At 39.7% G+C, this 16,626-nt stretch overlaps 1 protein-coding gene across 2 annotated transcripts in view; it reads right to left on the bottom strand.

The window, feature by feature from the left end:
* Eif2b3 (eukaryotic translation initiation factor 2B subunit gamma) overlaps nucleotides 1-16,626 on the bottom strand; it is a 143,740-nt gene that overhangs the window by 28,983 nt on the left and 98,131 nt on the right. For both annotated transcript variants that reach the window (XM_003461892.5, XM_004999915.4), the window contains exons 6-7: nucleotides 10,715-10,804; nucleotides 255-382 (exon numbers count right to left, since the gene is read on the bottom strand). In XM_003461892.5, the coding sequence (XP_003461940.1) occupies nucleotides 255-382; nucleotides 10,715-10,804 (218 nt within the window). The remainder of the gene's footprint in view (nucleotides 1-254; nucleotides 383-10,714; nucleotides 10,805-16,626) is intronic.

The raw sequence follows: 16,626 nt of genomic DNA, 5'->3' as shown, positions 1-16,626 counted from the left end.
AGGCATTCTGTGATACCAAGGATACAGCAACAAAAAAAAGGAAACTACAGAATAGCCCAATATCCTTAATGAACACAGATGCAAAAATCCTTAAAAAATACTTTTTAACTGAATTCAACAACACATTAGAAAGATTATATTCCACAGGGAAAAGAAAAAGACTGGTCTCTTGGGCTGGGCTAAGCTGTTGACCCAGGCTCTCTCAAGATGCTCCTACTCTTGCCCCTCTTAGCACACCAAACCTGAGCACTGACCTAAGAATTTTGATTCCTTTTTCTTTAGATCCTCCTCTTTTTCTTCTTGCCCCAGTTGTGAGGAAACGGAGGAAAACTGTTTTCTTACTAGGTATGGAATCAGCTCACTGCGGATAGAAGTGATTGATCTAGGAAGAAAGAGATACCAAATATGAGACACTTGAGTAGAACATATTGGGATCAAAAACTGCGCAGGCCAGCACGACGAGCCAAATTCTGTCCTCCCACCCTGAATTGAGAGAGATTAAGTGTGGAATGAATTGGCATTTCTGGATAAGGAGATCTGAGCTCTCTTTATCAGCTTCAGGCTGGGAGTAGTATACTGAATCTGAGAATCTCTCCTTCTAGAAAGGCTCTTTTGTTTTATTATTTACAATAATGACTGCTCTCTAAGTTCACTGGAGATCCTCTTTATTAGGTTAAGGATATTCTTATTCTTATTATTTTTTTTTAGGTTAAGGAAGTTCTTTTATTTCTAACTTGCTAAAACTCTACAAATGGGGGCCAGGGATTTAGCTCAATGGTATAAGCACCTGCCTGGCAAGCACGAGGTTGTGAGTTTGATCCCTAGTACAAAAAAAAAAAAAAATCTACAAATGAATACCAATTTTTTTTAAAAAAAGTGATGTGATCAGTTTTATTTCTAGCTAGCAAGGAAGAAGGCCTGAGACAGACACGGCTAGAAAAATCAGCCTTCACTCTGAGAGATGAGATAATGAGTCCATAAACCAGACCATGCTACACAATGCCACCCCTCCTACAGCCCTCAGAGCCACTCAGTCACTAACCAAGGACCACACAGACAGAAGGTAGGAAGGTGAGGCAGAGGCTAAGGAGGGGAGGGAACCCCGAGGCTATTCCATTCATGGTTTCTGTTATTTTTGAAGGATCAAGCCAAACATCTTTGAAAAATTCTATGTAAGCTGGGAATTCTTGTAATGAATTTTAATGTGATTTTTCTCTTGATCCTTTGATGGAGATTAAAAATTTCCATATGAATACAAACAATGAAAGAACACTGATTCTTAGCTTTTTTCTCCGCTTTTAATGCTCCAAGCCAGTGTAGATGGCAAATGTTCTTTTGCTTCTCTCCACTGGAAAATAAGTCAATTAGTTCCTTTTTTGAGGAAGGGACAAAGAACAGGCAGCTGAGGGATTTCAGAACCATAGTATTTGCATTATGGACCAAAACAGAATGAACTGTCACGGCAAGAGGCAAGTGAACGAGGGTTGGCACACAGACAGACCAGTCAGTGGAAACTCAAGAACATCAGTGATTTGGACAGAAGATATGAAACCATTCTGCCAGGTCCCGCCTACTTCTGCTAGAGCTTAGTATTAGGTCAATTCCCACAATGCAGATGACCTAGCAACCCAGTAAATGACAGAATTACTCTTCCTGCTTTCTAGTCAGAGTGGAGGCAACTCAAAGCTGTGCCAAGAAGTCATATAAGGCTACTTATAAAGCTGGGCTTGGTGGAGCACAACTGTAATCTGAGCAGTTGGGAGCCTGAGGCACAAGGAACAGCGTGAGTTCGAGGCCAGTCTGGGGTACACAGTGAGTTCAAGGTCAGCCTGAATTACAGAGTGAGATCCTGACTAAAAACCAAACCAATCCAAAAACAAATAAACAAAACAAAAGGATATAACTCAAAAGGCCCTGGGTTCAATCCCCAGTACTGTATCTACCCTCTGAAAAAGCAAGCAACTGTGAATCTTTGTGAACATCCTGATCTTGGGCCTGAAGGCTACCCCACCCCAGCTAATCTTTCTTCATTCTTATTCTGTTTCTTACTCTCTCTCTGCAGTGCCAGGTTTGGAACCCAGGGGCCTCACAAAGATGAAGTATTCTCCCCTCTTCTACAGCCTTCTCAGAAACATTTCATATCATGAGATTACTGTAAAAGTTCCTTTCAAAAATCACAAATAAGTACAAATCTACCAAAACAAAACCCATTAATCTGTATAACCAATATGCATTAATAAAAAAAAGATGTCAATAAAAGGAAAAAATTACAAAAGAGAATAACAGCTTTGACTATTGGCTGTAAACAACAATTCCACTGTTATGGTTTATGTTAGATAGACCCCCAAGTCTCATGCAATCATGGATGAGGCTGAATCTAGTGTTCATGACGGGTTCACTGTCTGGCACTGGGTTTGGTGGTATGAGTGCTATACCTGCCCAGGGGTGAAGTCAGCATACAATGTAAGGGCAGGAAGAAGGTCTGCCTTTCTCTCTTTTTGGCTGTTCCTGCTTACTGCTTGTGGTCACCATGAAGTGCTGCTCCTCAGTCATGTAATTTTGCCTTGGAACCAACTGAGTATGAACTGAAACCTCCAGTCTGTAAGAAATAAACCTTGCCTTGGGACTGGGAATATAGTTCAGCAGCATAAGTGCCTGGCTGGCAAGCACGAGGTTGTGAGTTTGATTCCTGGAAAAAAAAAATCTTCAGTCTTCCCTTTCCTAACTTTGGGTGTCAGGTATTTTGTCTCAACGAGAGAGCAAAGTAACTAAGACATTCACCAAAATGAAAAGACAAATTAATTGCTATAGGACAAAGGAGTAACATTTTTCACAGAAAAATATATATTCCTAAAACATGTATAATATTTTCAAAGAAATAAAAATGAACATAAAATGCAATTTCTATTCCAATTAAATTAGCAAATATAACACAAATTGTCTTTCTAGTAGAAATACTTTGAGAACAGTGACTCTCATGCAATCATGGATGAGGCTGAATCTAGTGTTCATGACTGGTTCACTGTCTGGCACTGGGTTTGGTGGTATGAGTGCTATACCTGCCAAGAGGGAGCCAAGAGGGTAAAATTGTTTCCTAAGAGTAATTGTGGTGGTGTGTGAGGTGGCACATGCCTGTAATCCCAGCACTCAGGAGGGTGAGCAGGAGGATAACTAAGAGTTCAAGGCCAGCTTAGACTACAGAGCAAGACCTTATGTGAACAAACACAAAAACAAGAGTAACTGGCAATACACAGCAAAAGACTTGAAGATATATGTATTAGTTCATTCTGTATTTCTGTTTCTGTAAATACATTCCAAGGAAAATCCATTATGTTCAATAAATATCTGTTGAATAAACAAAATAATGAGATTTTAAAAAATCTTTAAGAAGGTGCTCCTCTAATGTTATTTACAAATAAAAAACCAAAATTAGGATGATATTATTACTAATCATCATCATCATCATCAAATTGAGAATAGTGGTTCATGCCTTTTAATCCCAATGCTGGGAAACTGAGGTAGGAGAATTGCAAGTTTGAACCTAGCCTGGGCAATTTAGGCACTTACTGATACTTTGCCTCAAAATAAAACAATAAAAATATCTGGGATCATATCTCAGTGTGAAGATCCTGTGTTCAATTCCCAGTACTACAAAAGCAAACAAACAAAACCAAAACCAAAACTAAAGCAAAAATTGGGTGTACATCTATAATCCCAGCATTTGGGAGGTTGAGGAATGAAGATCACTGCAAATTTGAGACCAGCCAGAACTGCACTAAAAACTCTGTATCAAAAAGATCAAATAAATAAATGAGCAAACAACAAAACCCAAACAAAAAACCTAAAACAAAAACAAAAACCACCTATAAAACAGAATATCACACAGATGAAACTGTTATTGCAGACCTTTTTTCTTTTTTTTTTTTTTGTCTTTTTCTTTTTTTATCAGTACCAGGGATTGAAAGTTTTTTTTTTTTTGTTTGTTTGTTTTTTTTTTTTTGACACAAGATCTTGCTATATAGTCCAGGCTGATAATGAACTCTCAGGAATCCTCCTGCTTCAGCCTCTGAGTGCTGTGATTAGAGGTGTGTACCAGCATATCCAGTCTATAAACAATATCCTGATAATACAGGAAAATGAAATAGTCCTAAATGAAGAAAGCAGAATATTATTTTTAGCTTGGGCAATTTAGCAAGACCTCGTCTCAAAATAAAAAAAGGTTAGTGATGTAACTGAATGTGAAGGCCCTGGGTTCAGTCAGTCCTCAGTATCACAAAAAGCAAAACCAAACAAAATAAGAATAAAGAAAGGGAAACTAAAAAACTACTCTAGTTTAATTTGTCTGGCAATAATCTGGCAGCAATAGCACCTTTAAATATTCATATACAGCCAACAAATAACAGGTGAGGAGATTCGTCTTTTTTTTTTTTTGGTACCAGGGATCTAACTCAAGACCTTGCACTTGTCAGGCAGACACTTATCCCACTAAACTAAACTCTGGCCCAGGTGAAGAGATTTGTAAATCACACTCTCTTGGCTTAATTTTGTTAGAGTAGAGGAACCATCATACAATTTCTAGGACATTTAAGGACTAAGGACAGGAAACTAAGTACAGCCAAGTCATATGGATGCCAGAACTGAACAGTAGGCAACAATTGCCTATCTCTTAGGGTATTACACAGTTCTTCATCTCTTATTTCCTATTTTGTTTTCCCATGCTATTCACAGCCTTCTAGCTCTTCCATAATGTCAGCTTGCAGGGTTTTAATTATCACCATGATTCTGACCTTGTTGCATGGCTGCCTACTCTCCACTCTTGACCTCATATGAGGGACCTAATCTTCGTCCTCTGCATTCCTATCTAGCTGAGGCTTGATTGCTGTGCCTGCTCTCCTACCTCACAGATGTGTGTGTACATATTTGGAATACAGATATGGCTAAGCAATCAGTTCATCAACAGTGACTAATTCTCTTGAGACTTTGGCTATATAATGTTGAACAAATGACTTTTTTTGTAGTGCTGGGACTGGAATTTAGGGCTTTGCTCTACTATTAAACTATACTCTTAACTGAACAAATGACTCTTGAGCCTCATTTTTTTCTCCTTAATATAAGGATAATACCTAATCAAGTAACGTTTTTCTTTTTATTTTGGAATTGAGGATTGAGTTAAGAACTGCACATTGAGTTATATATATGTCCCCTTTTCTATTCTGAGAGAGTCTTACCAAGTTACCCAGGCTGGCTTTGAATTTGTGACCCTCTTGCTTTAACCTTCCAAATAGCTGGGATTACGGGTGTCCACCACCATGCCTGGTTGAGAGAACTTTTTTCTCAGTACTGAGGATTGAAACCAGGGCCTTCATTCTGAACTATGTTCATTTCCCCACCCCGCCTTTCTCTCTTGCAGGGTTAATGATTAGCTATACTTCTAGCCCAAGAACTATTTTAAAGAGTGAACACCCTAGGTATTATCACGGTGATAATTAAAGCCAATGGAAGCTGAAGTTATGAAATAGCTAGAAAATCATCCTAGTTGTACCCAGTTAAAGGTAATTTCCCTCTTGCTTTTTTCTCTCTGCTCTGAAGGTCAAATTCTTTCTTTTGGACTTTTTGAACAGGGTCTCGTTGTGCAGTTCAGGCTGCTATTGAGCTCACTTTGTAGCTCAGGCTGGTCCTGAACTTGCAACAAACCTATCTCAGACTCCTCAGCTCTGGGATTACAGGTGTGTGCCACTATACCTTTGGCTTCTCAAAGGCCAAATTCTAAGACTAAGTACTGGACAGCAAGGTCATTTTCTAATAGAGGTTCACTGTAACCTTGTATTATTTTGTACAGTAAAGAAGTACTCAGCTAGGGGCTGGGGATTTAGCTCAACGGCATAAGTGCCTGCCTTGCAAGCGCATAGTCATGAGTTTGATCCCTGGTATGGGGGGGGGGGGAAGAAGTACTCAACTTAACTTTTTCCTTTAAAAAAGATTAATCTTTTTGTTTTTCTGAGATAGGGTCTTGCTATGTAGCTGGCCTGAACTCACTATGTCACCTAGGCTGGCCTTTGCACTTGAGGTGATTGTCCTGGTTCAGCCTCATGAGTGCTGGGATTATAGGCACGGACCACCACACCTTTTTTTCTAATTTTTTTTATTACTCTATGTTTATATTAATGCTTACTTTCATCGTGGGGAATTGGTAAAGGTCTATGACATATATTAATTATTTTTTATTCATTTCTTTTTTTCTTCCTCTGATTCTCTTAAAAGCTTAGCAGGTATAGTAGGTTAGAAAAAAAGTTTGCTAGAATTCTTTGCTAAAGAGAAATCAGAACAAATCCTGGTATAAAATGCCTGTCTCCCATGGCTTTCGTTGAGAAAGTCAGAATATTGCTTGACTCCTTCACAGGGCCAGTGCCACTCCGGGGCCTTGCGTCAGGTCTCTCTTGGAGCAGCATCTGGTAAAGTAAGCAAAGTACCAGGCCAATTCCTGGCCTTTTGCAGCTTGAGGCCAACTTGATTAGGCTTAGTCCCAGACGATTGGTAAAAGAGATCACTACTGAGCACCAAGAGGGATCACAGTCACATTTGGTCTAGGCTTTGCTCTGACCAAGTTTTAAATTAAAATGTACAAGTCTTTGGACATTCTTCTGTTGTAGCCTAGTTCTAACCAATGCATCTCCTTTCTGTTCTGTATGCGCCGTTTCAATAGAGATTAAAATTCCATTTCCAGTAAAGACTTAAGTCTCAGCTCCTTGTAAATCCCCCCCCCCCCATTCTTTTTAGGTTAAGTCTCCATTTCCCGTAAAAGCCTCAAGTTTCAGTTTCTTTGTAATCCCCCCTACCCCCTTCAGCCTAACTGTAATAAAATGTGCTTTTCCTTAAGAAACGTTTAACTAAAAGGAAGTTACAAGAGAAGTTACAAGAAGCCCAGATGTTATGAAACTGTGTCAAAGTTCACAACATTCCTGTGGTTTTCCGTTTTAAAAACCCAACCCTTTAGCTGTAAGGCGTGCAGTCTTCCATATTGGCTCCCGACGCTGCGTTGCAAGGCCTGGCCTAAAATAAAGCCTTTGCTCCCTAAATTTTAATTTCTTGCTTCCTTGGATTTTATTCTGCGGTCCAAGCCATCACACTTCTATCATATTCCATTCATGGGTGGATAAAAAACTTGTAAAGGATGGCAGTGTAGTTCAGTGGTAGTGCTTGCCTGGAATGTGCAAGGTTCTGGGTTGGTTTCATCCTCATCACTGCAAACAATTAAAATAACGAGAAAAGTTCTAAAACACATATACAGTCCAGTTACTAAACTTCTTATCTAAGGGGGCACAAATTTCTCTACAGGCTTTCATATAGCTTTTTTTTTTTTGGTACCGGAGATCAAACTCACAACCTTACACTTATCAAGCAAGCTCTTGAAACTCTGAGCTAAATCCCTGGCCCTTGCTTTTTTTTTAAAAATGGTTTCAGTATGTAGTTCAGACTGGCCTTGAATTTACCACATAGCCCAGGTTGGCCTCAAACTTGTGGCGATCCTCTAGTCCTGGGATTTCAAATGTATGCCACTATACCCAGCTTTCCCTATAGTTTTTCTGCTCCAGAAAACTCTGTCTCTTCTGTCACTGCAGATATACTAAATTACTTCTGTTATCCATCACGACATCTCTTTTTCTTCCATTCACTAAGTATATACTGAACACCTTAACAATTCATTGGGTATCCAGTCTCAGAGAACTTGGGTGGGTGACATTAACATGCAAACAACTAACAAGACCTAAGTGTGATTTTGTAGAAAACTTGGAGTTTTCTACATAAGAACACAAGGTAAAATATTTTAACTTTCATAGGAAAAATATAATAAAGTCTTGCTAAGGGACCTCCCTCTTTTTCTTTTGTACATTTTTTTGTTTTTTGGAGACAGGGTCTCGCTATGTAGCTCAGGCTGTCCTGAATTACCAATTCACAGTGATTCTCCTGACTCAGACTCCTAAATGCTGAGATTACAGGCGTGTCCACTACCATGACTGGTACTTTTTTTTTTTTTTTTTGGTGCTGGGGGTTGAACTCATGACCTTGCACTTGCCAGGCAGGCACTTAATGCCTGTTGAGCTAATCCCCAGCCCCACTCTTTTGGTTTTTAAAACAGCTTTTTTTGGGGGGGGGCGGGTAGGGATTTACTTTAGCAGTATAAGCACCTGCCTGGCAAGGTCATGAGTTCAATCCCCAATTTTAAAAAAAAAAAATCTAAAACAGCATTTTTCCTATGGCCCAAGGTGTGGTCTTCTCGCTTTCTTTTTTCTTTTGGTTTGCTGAGACAGTCTTGCTATGCAGTTCAGACTGGGCTTGAACTCACTATGTATATAGGCATACAACACCATGCCTGGTACTCTTCCTCCACCCTGCTGGTAGAGGGTTCAGCCCAGGGAGCACTGATCCAAATACCTACTCCATTTTATTTTTTATTTTCTGACAAGATCTCAGTAAGTTGCACGGCCAAATTTCGATCCTCCTGCCTCAGTTTCCTGAGTAGCTGAGATTACTGGTATGTGTCACTACTAAGACTATTTGTTTAAAGATCAGTAACTATTTTAGCTTTCAAGACCTTCTACACATTGCTACCTTTCACCAATTCAATCTCATTCCAGTCAGTCTCTTCTCTCGTAACTTCTCAAAGGCCTCCTTGATTCTTGCCAGGAATAAAGAATCTCTCAATTACTACTTTAATTCACACTACTGTTTCTTAACCATTTTTAATACATTGAAATTCACCAATTTTTAAGGTATGCTTTTTGATTCCAGCAATTCTGAGAGGTAAGGGTAGGGAGTGAGAGGAAAGAGATAAGGGTCTCTTCAACAGATTTTGAGATGAGGAGGTATTTGGAGGTGGAGACCTGTATTGCTTATTATAGCAGGCTCTGGGAAAGTCCCATGGGCAGAGGTTGTAGCCAGGACCTGCAGGCATATAATCAACTTCAGGCTTGTCCTCTGGCCATATAGCTAACTGGTAATGGCCAAAAGAACTAAAAGGAAGCTACTGCAAACTCAATGTGAAGACCCTAGGTTCAATCTCCAGTACTGAAAACAAATTAAAAAACAAAACAAAATCCTTACAGCCAGGATGAGGCTATACTAGTTAGAATGAGGCTGGCTTTGGTGTAAAACCATCTGCACATCCAGGTAGCAACAGCCACAATCATTCTGTATTTGGTAGTTTTAAAGAAACAGGTTTTTTAAGGTGTGATAATAGTATTGAGGGTTTTTTTTTTTTTTTTTTTTTTTTTTCTCTTTTGAGACAGGGTCTCTCTATGCAGTTCAGGCTGGCCTTGAGCTCACTTTGTAGCTAGGCTGGTTTTGAACTCGAAATGATCCTCCTGCCTCAGCCTCCTGAGTGCTGGGATTACAGGCATGAGCCACCACGCCAGGCTGTTTTTTTTTTTTTTTTTTAAGGTAACATTTCCCTACCTATTTTTCTGAAGATTCTAGTTGCTTTCTTTTAAAAAATCCTTGAGATCAACTTTAAAAGAACATTTTCTCTTCAGAAACTCAAGATCTGTAATTTACCAGTCTGTCCCTGAATAGTATTTAAAACCCACAAATCTGTTCTCAAAGCAAAATAAGAAAAAGTATAAATTTTGTTTGTGTTCATGATAGTACACTTAGAGAAGGTGGGCTTTTGTTCCAAACCTGGAGGCAGACCTGCTCGCCTCACTTTTTCCTCTTCAGGAGTCTGCCTCTGACCCTTTGCTAAGTGGGCCCATCTAGAGGACACCTCTAGTTGAAGGAAACATACTTAGAGACAAATAGTGTAACATGACAGTAGGAGAGTTCAGTCTGGTAAAAAGAGGGAAGAAAAGCCTGAACCTGCAGAAAAAAAAACTATAGATTACTGCAAATTTGTAATACAGGTCCCAAAAATACAAGGAGTGGACTGGTACAGGCAAAATAGCATATAGGTAACACCATTTCATTTTGAAAACAAAAGCAAGAACAATTGTACTATTTTTATAAATTGGTATGTAGCATTAAGAAGGTTAAGGGGTGCTGGGGATGTAGCTCAGCAGTGAGAGGCCCTGGATTTGATTACCAGTACCTTAAAGGAGTGGGGGACACAAGGATACAGGTCAACAGCACAGTGCCTGGGTGACAAGTGCAAAGTCCTGAGTTCAATTGCCAGTACAAAAAAGGGGGAATTGGGGCGATGCAACCTTCTCAAACTCCAAAACCTTAGCTGGGCATGGTAGTGCACACCTGTAATCTCAGCACGCAGGAGGCTGTGGGAGGAGGATCCTCACAAGTTCAAGGCCTGTGTCAGGTACAAAGTGGTTTCAGGGCTAACCAGGATTGCATAGTGAGACCTTGTCTCAAAACAACAACCATAAGAACAAAAAGAAGCTTGAGGTGTGGTGTAGTTCAAAGATAAAGTACTTGCCTAGCATGTATAACAGTCTTGTTTCAACTCTTCCCCCACACTCCTTTAAAATTGTTACAGCTTGTTAAGAACTGTATAGTTCTCTTGGGCTACGAATCTAGTGGTACAGCACTTGGCTAGCATGGTGACTTCCTGGGTTCAATCCTCAACAATGCAAAAACAAAGAAACAAACAAACAATGGGCTAAGAATATAGCTAAACTGTATGCTAGAGATCGTTTGATCCCTGGTATCAAAACAAACACACACAAGAAAATCCCTGTATATTTGACTTTCTGACCTCTGTCTTTCTTACCTATTTTCCATTAGGAAATCTACAACGTATTTTTTCAAGCAGTAGAGATGGGCATCCACGAGACCTGTATGGAAATGTATTCTGGGGTACCTGCAAAAAGAAAAGGACAGAAAGGTTCACAATCAGGTAACATGAGTTCTATTTTGGCAGCAGTAGTAGGCATCTGGAATTTGATAAGGTCAGGTCCATGCTGCCTGCATTGTAGTGTGGCAGACCTTGCCAGTGGACATTGGCTGTGATCTAACTATGGAAAAGTATAAAAGGTCTTAGAAACCCTATCTCATGTCCCATAATGCTTTTGGACTTCTAAAGAAATATAATGGGACATCAAATCATCAATCCATCTTCTATCATAAACTCTTACAATTCTTTTTGCTTTTTTGGTAATGGGAATGGAACTTGTGGGAGACAACTCCAGTGACTCCCTTTGAATCCAAAACAATTTCTGTGACTTTGATTATTTGGAGACTCATTTTCTTATACTGATATGTAAAAAGCTGGCTAGGGTATTTCCTTCTCTCTTCAATTAGCTCTAAGCACTGCAAATAAGGATAGCCAAGGTGCTAATATGCAATCTCTATAGCCAACAGACAGTCCTGTTTGCTTGCATAGTGTTCTCCATATATTGAGTGAGATAGACAGACAGACAGACAGACAGACAGACAGACGGCAGGCAGAGCCTCTCTGTGTGCTCTACGCTGTGTAGTCTAGGCTGGTCTCAAACTCACTGTGCTCCTTCTGTCTAAGGGTCCCTAATCCTGGGATTACAGGTGTACACCACCATACCTGGCTTGATATTTAATAAAAAATAAAAATTAAAAAAAAAACAGCCAAGGGAGAAATGGAAAGAATGAGGTGAAAAAAAATGGACATTTCAACTATAGCTGTCTAGTTATAATCTCTTCTACCCCATGTTGCTTTACTCAACTGGCTTATAGGAAATACATTCTCATGGAATCCAGATAATCTGGAAGTAATCAAATAAACTAAGGAATAACACTTTGGGCTTTTATACTTTTGGGAAGAGAGGAGAGAAATGCTTCTAAAAAGGAGTCAGGGACCTAGGAATTTATAGTTATAACATACATGTACACACCAATTAATGTGTACAATGGAGATAAAGAAAAGCAGAGGTACTTCCCTATTCTAAATTTCTGAGATGCTCAAGTTCTAAGAAATTCCTCAGGAAATAGATTTTAGTAAATGAACGCAATTGCCTATTTGGTATCACAATTTCATTTGAGGTCTATTATGCTGATAATCTCCTTTGCCCTGAACAATTTAGAAAGTTACACTCTGCTGTTCATTTCCTATTTCACAAATTTCTTTAATCATCAATATACTTTATAATATTTAATCCTCACAATTAACTTAAGAGGTAGATACATTATTCTCATTTTTATTATTAAGGTCAATTAATACAATCAGGGTAGGAAAAATATAAAAGTTCAGACAATCATATTTTTTTTCTTTTTTTTGTCTTTTTTGTTTTTATCGGTACCAGGGATCGAACTCAGAACTGCCTGCTTGCAAGGCAGGAGCTTATGCCGCTGAGCTAAATCCCCAGCCCCCAGACAATCATATTTTGAACTGTTACCATCCCTAGTTATACACGGTACTAACACTGATATTAGTTTGTTTGTTTGTTTTTGAGACAGGTTCTCATTATATAGACAGGCTGGCCTTGAATTCATTGTGTAGCCCACGTTGGCCTTGAATTCATAGTGATCCTACTGTTTCACCTTCCCAAGGTGCTGGAACCATACACAATCACCACCATGACCCTGCAGCATTTTACAGTCTATACAAGCTTTTCCAGTATCCCCAACCTTTTTGGGACAAAAATGTCCCAAAAATGTAACTGGTACACAAGGTTACAGGCTTAACTGGCTGCAAATTTAGAATATGATGAGGTATAAAGATGTCACTTAGCAAAACCATGTCTCAAAATACTAATTTTTTTATTTTTTTGAGAAGGGTCTCACTCTGTAGGTCAGGCTTGTCTTAAACTCAAGGTGATCCTCATGCCTCAGCCTCCTGAATGCTGGAATTACAGGCATGCGTCATCACGCCCTGCAATGCTAGATAATTTACAAAGGGCCAGGGATGTAGTTCAGTGCAAAGCCCTTGGCTTCAGTCCTTAGTATCATAGAACACAATCACACAGGACAAAACAAAACCCTGAAAAAGACATCAGTGAAATCTGGATATCTGGCTTACTGCCAGAATGATGTTTTGGTTTTACATATGACAAATCAGCAAACAGAAATGAGATATTTAGAAATAGTGGTAAGTTCATTTTAACAATGAAACAAAGTGTCAACTAGGGAAAGTCCTTTGCAATAAAAAATAATGTACATGAAAAAAATTGTGGGGGATTAAAAATGGAGAAGACTGCCAGCAAAAGTTTCTTTTAGACATGAAATAGAGACATAGCTAGAAAACAACTCAGTGGGTGGGGGTAGATCTGGAATTAAGAGCCAACAACAGGAAAACTGGAAACTACAGAGAAACTGGAGAAATAGAAGACAACTCAGAGAATGAACAAAGAGGCCTGGAACACTAACCCTGGCTACTGGGAAGAGGAACCTGTCTCTACTACAAAGCAAATGCTGAGAGGGTCAGCAGTTCTATGGAGAAACAGGAAATCAGGCCATCAGCTTAAGCCCCAAGGGAAGCCCACAGTCATTGTAAACTGCAAAACTGGTTGGGGTTTTACTCTGAAAGCAACTCCTTCCACATAGCAGGCTAAGGCTGGAGAAGTAATCTACTGCAGTGCCTAGCACATTTGGTGTTTAATCAAGAGACATTTTGAATAGTAGGACTGGGTGAGTCAGTCACAAGAGACAGTTTTGAGGGATGAAGGCTAGATGTAGGGCCCCTAAGAAGTTTAAGCTCAGGCCAGGAAAGACATGAGTTGGGGGTCTTGCCTTCTGTGGTGAGATGCTTAGCCAGTCATGTGTGGTTTTAGGAGGGGGTTGGGCCTGAAAGTGCTGATATTAAATCCAGCAGGCTGCTTGATCACTTTCCCTGCTCCACAACTCCTGTGGCACTGCAAGCACAGAGCTCAGTAGTCTGTCTGCTTTTGCCACCTGCCAATGTGATCAGGAATATACCTTGGCTGAGATGGCTGCCACAGCCTTGTGTGTATGAACAGGGGGCCTCTGGGAGGCCCCCTCACAAACCCACAGGCGGTAAAGCTAGATGGAGAAAGCAGTGCCTTGGGGACCACAGATGGACATGGAGACTGGGGTCAGTTGGAATGAATATAGCCCTAGGACAGACACCACTGACTGACCACACTTGGCAGGAAAGGTGGGGAAGAACTCAGCATACACACACAAAGAAGTATAGAAACTAAACAGGTCATAGGAGTGAGTCATTAGCCCTCCCCCATACCTGGTGGATTTCAATACTGCACATCCTGGAAAGAAACCAGTCATTTCTCTTTTTCTTAATTGGTTCTTTGGTTTTTGGTCTTTTTACTTTTCTTCTTTTCTGAGACAGTCTTGCTCTGTGGCTCAGACTGGCCTTGAACACACTCAGCCCAGGTTGGCCTTGAACTCATGACAATCCTCATGGCTCAGCCTCCCAAATGCTGGGATTACAGGTATGTGCCACCATACCACCAACTTCTTTTGCTTTTTTTCCTTTCCTTGGTGGTTCTTTTTTTTTTTTTTTCCCCCTCTTGGTGGTTCTTTAATGCTACATTTAGCTAATTCTATTAATTTTCTTTTACTCATTGATCCTTTAATCTCACTTTTCTCTTTTATTTTTCAAATTTTTCTTTAATTTTTTTCCTTCCCTATCCTCTCCATTTTTACCTGTCTTACTATTAAGCTTTATTTGTCTTTAGATACTCTGTTTCCCTAAAAGTAAAACTGGAAAATAAGCGCTGTTTATTACCATAGTGATAGGCAGTGTCATACTGAAGGATTATACCTCACTATTCTCTTGTTTGGGGGCTACTCTGCTCTGTACTGGCAGGTAAGGGAAGGTGACTGGGGTTGGCGTTTTTGATCTTTAGTTTTCATGACTGATTATCTTCTAGTTATATGTTTTTTGAGGAAACAGTATTTAGTTGATTCTTTGTTATTGCTATTGAATTGTTTTCTGTTGTTAATGGTATAGTTGTTGGATTTAGTATATATTTATTGTATGTCAGTTATTTGGTTGTCTGTACCTGTATTATAACCTCAGATTTATCTTTTCTATCGTTAATGGTGTACAATGGTAGCTTTTATTAGTTCCTATGGTATGTCAATATCCAATTTATCTTTGAATCTATTACTGTTGCTGATTTTGTTGCTATTGCTAGGGAAGAATAGTTGTTGCTAGTAACTGGTTTTCACTGTACGCCAATATCTTGTTTGTTTTGTATCATCAACAATACTGTGGTTCATTTCCAGAAAACTACGTGCTGGGTCACTGCACATTCCTCTCCCCATTTTAACAGAGGTGGTCTGATCTAGGGCAGAGGCAAAGACCTAAAGTTAACCATGCTTGGAGTGCGTCAACAGAAAGCAGATACTAACTAAACAGATCTCTATACTAAAAAAGTCTTTCCAAAATAATCTACCCTAAACCCTCAGCACAAAGTAAATGAAATAAAACAAAACAAACAAACAAAATAGAAATATGTGAAAACAAAGCAACAAAATGCCTCCAAAACCTCTCAACTCAACTAGGTATGGTAGTGCATTGGCAGTAATCCAGTACTAGAGAGGCTGAGGCAGGAGGACTGTTGTGAGTTTGAGGCCAGCCTAGGCTATGTAGAAAGTTCAAGGTCAGTCTGAACAGTATAGTGAGACCCTGTCTCAAAAAAAAAAAAAAAAAAAACCCCACAAATGAATGAATAAACAATTTCATGACCAACAAACTAGTACTCCAAAATTTCTCAAGGATATCCCAGAAATAGACAAGCAAATGATGCCAAAGTCTAGTGGGATGACTATATCAAGTAGGGTGGGCAGTTAAGCAGAAGTGGGGAAATATGAATTAGCTACAGGAAAATAATGCAATGACAGAAACAAATAAGTACTTTTCAACATAACTCTCAACATGAATGGGCTCAGCCTCCTAAGTGTTGAGGTTACAGGTGTGGGTCAGCATGCCCTGCAGATTAATGGCTTTTAAAGCATCTTCATGAAATTTTTTAGTCTGTATGCAGAATAGAGTGTCTGTTTATCCTCAGGGTGCCACACAATGCCTTGCCCCTGACAGTCTCATAACCAACTACACACCAGCACCCATGTGTGTATTCAATGTTTCCAAGATTTCATTTTGAGTTCAGCTGGGGCCTGCTTTCTGTCAGTTCAATATTTCTTTGTGAGACATTCATTCTGCAACCCATTGCCCTCCCTGGTTTGAACATACATTGTCAATTTCGCCTTATCCAAAGCCCATAAATTCTTTTTTTGAGATGGTACCTTGCTATGTTGCTGGCCTTGGACTTGCTATACTCCTGCTTTATTAAAACAGATCACTGGTACTAGGATTCATTAATCTGTCTTTTCTCTGAAGCAGGCATTTGACAGTGAGTCCACCAAGCTTGCATTTTGACTATGGGTGAAGTAGCATGGGGCACAGCATCAGCCTTAATGGGTCTCTCTGCTTTAGAGAGGCAACTACTTACTTTCCCATCCTTCTCATTTTGGATTCTAGTTCTTTTGTCCATACTTTTTACTAGGGGATGAACCCAGGTCCTTATACAAGCAAGGAAGTACATTATCACTGAGCTCCATCCCCAGCGCAATCCCCAGCCTTTTTTTTTTGGTCTTTTTCCTTTTTATCGGTACCAGGGATCGAACTCACGACTGCCTGCTTGCAAGGCAGGTGCTTACACCGCTGAGCTAAACCCCCAGCCCCTATTCTTTTTTTTTTGAATCCCCAGCCTTTTTATTTTATTTTGC

Source organism: Cavia porcellus, unplaced genomic scaffold (genome assembly GCF_034190915.1).
Source record: "Cavia porcellus strain 051 isolate PalLab524CR breed Dunkin Hartley unplaced genomic scaffold, mCavPor4.1 scaffold_25, whole genome shotgun sequence".
NCBI lineage: Eukaryota > Metazoa > Chordata > Mammalia > Rodentia > Caviidae > Cavia > Cavia porcellus.
This window is presented reverse-complemented; position numbering and strand designations above follow the sequence as displayed.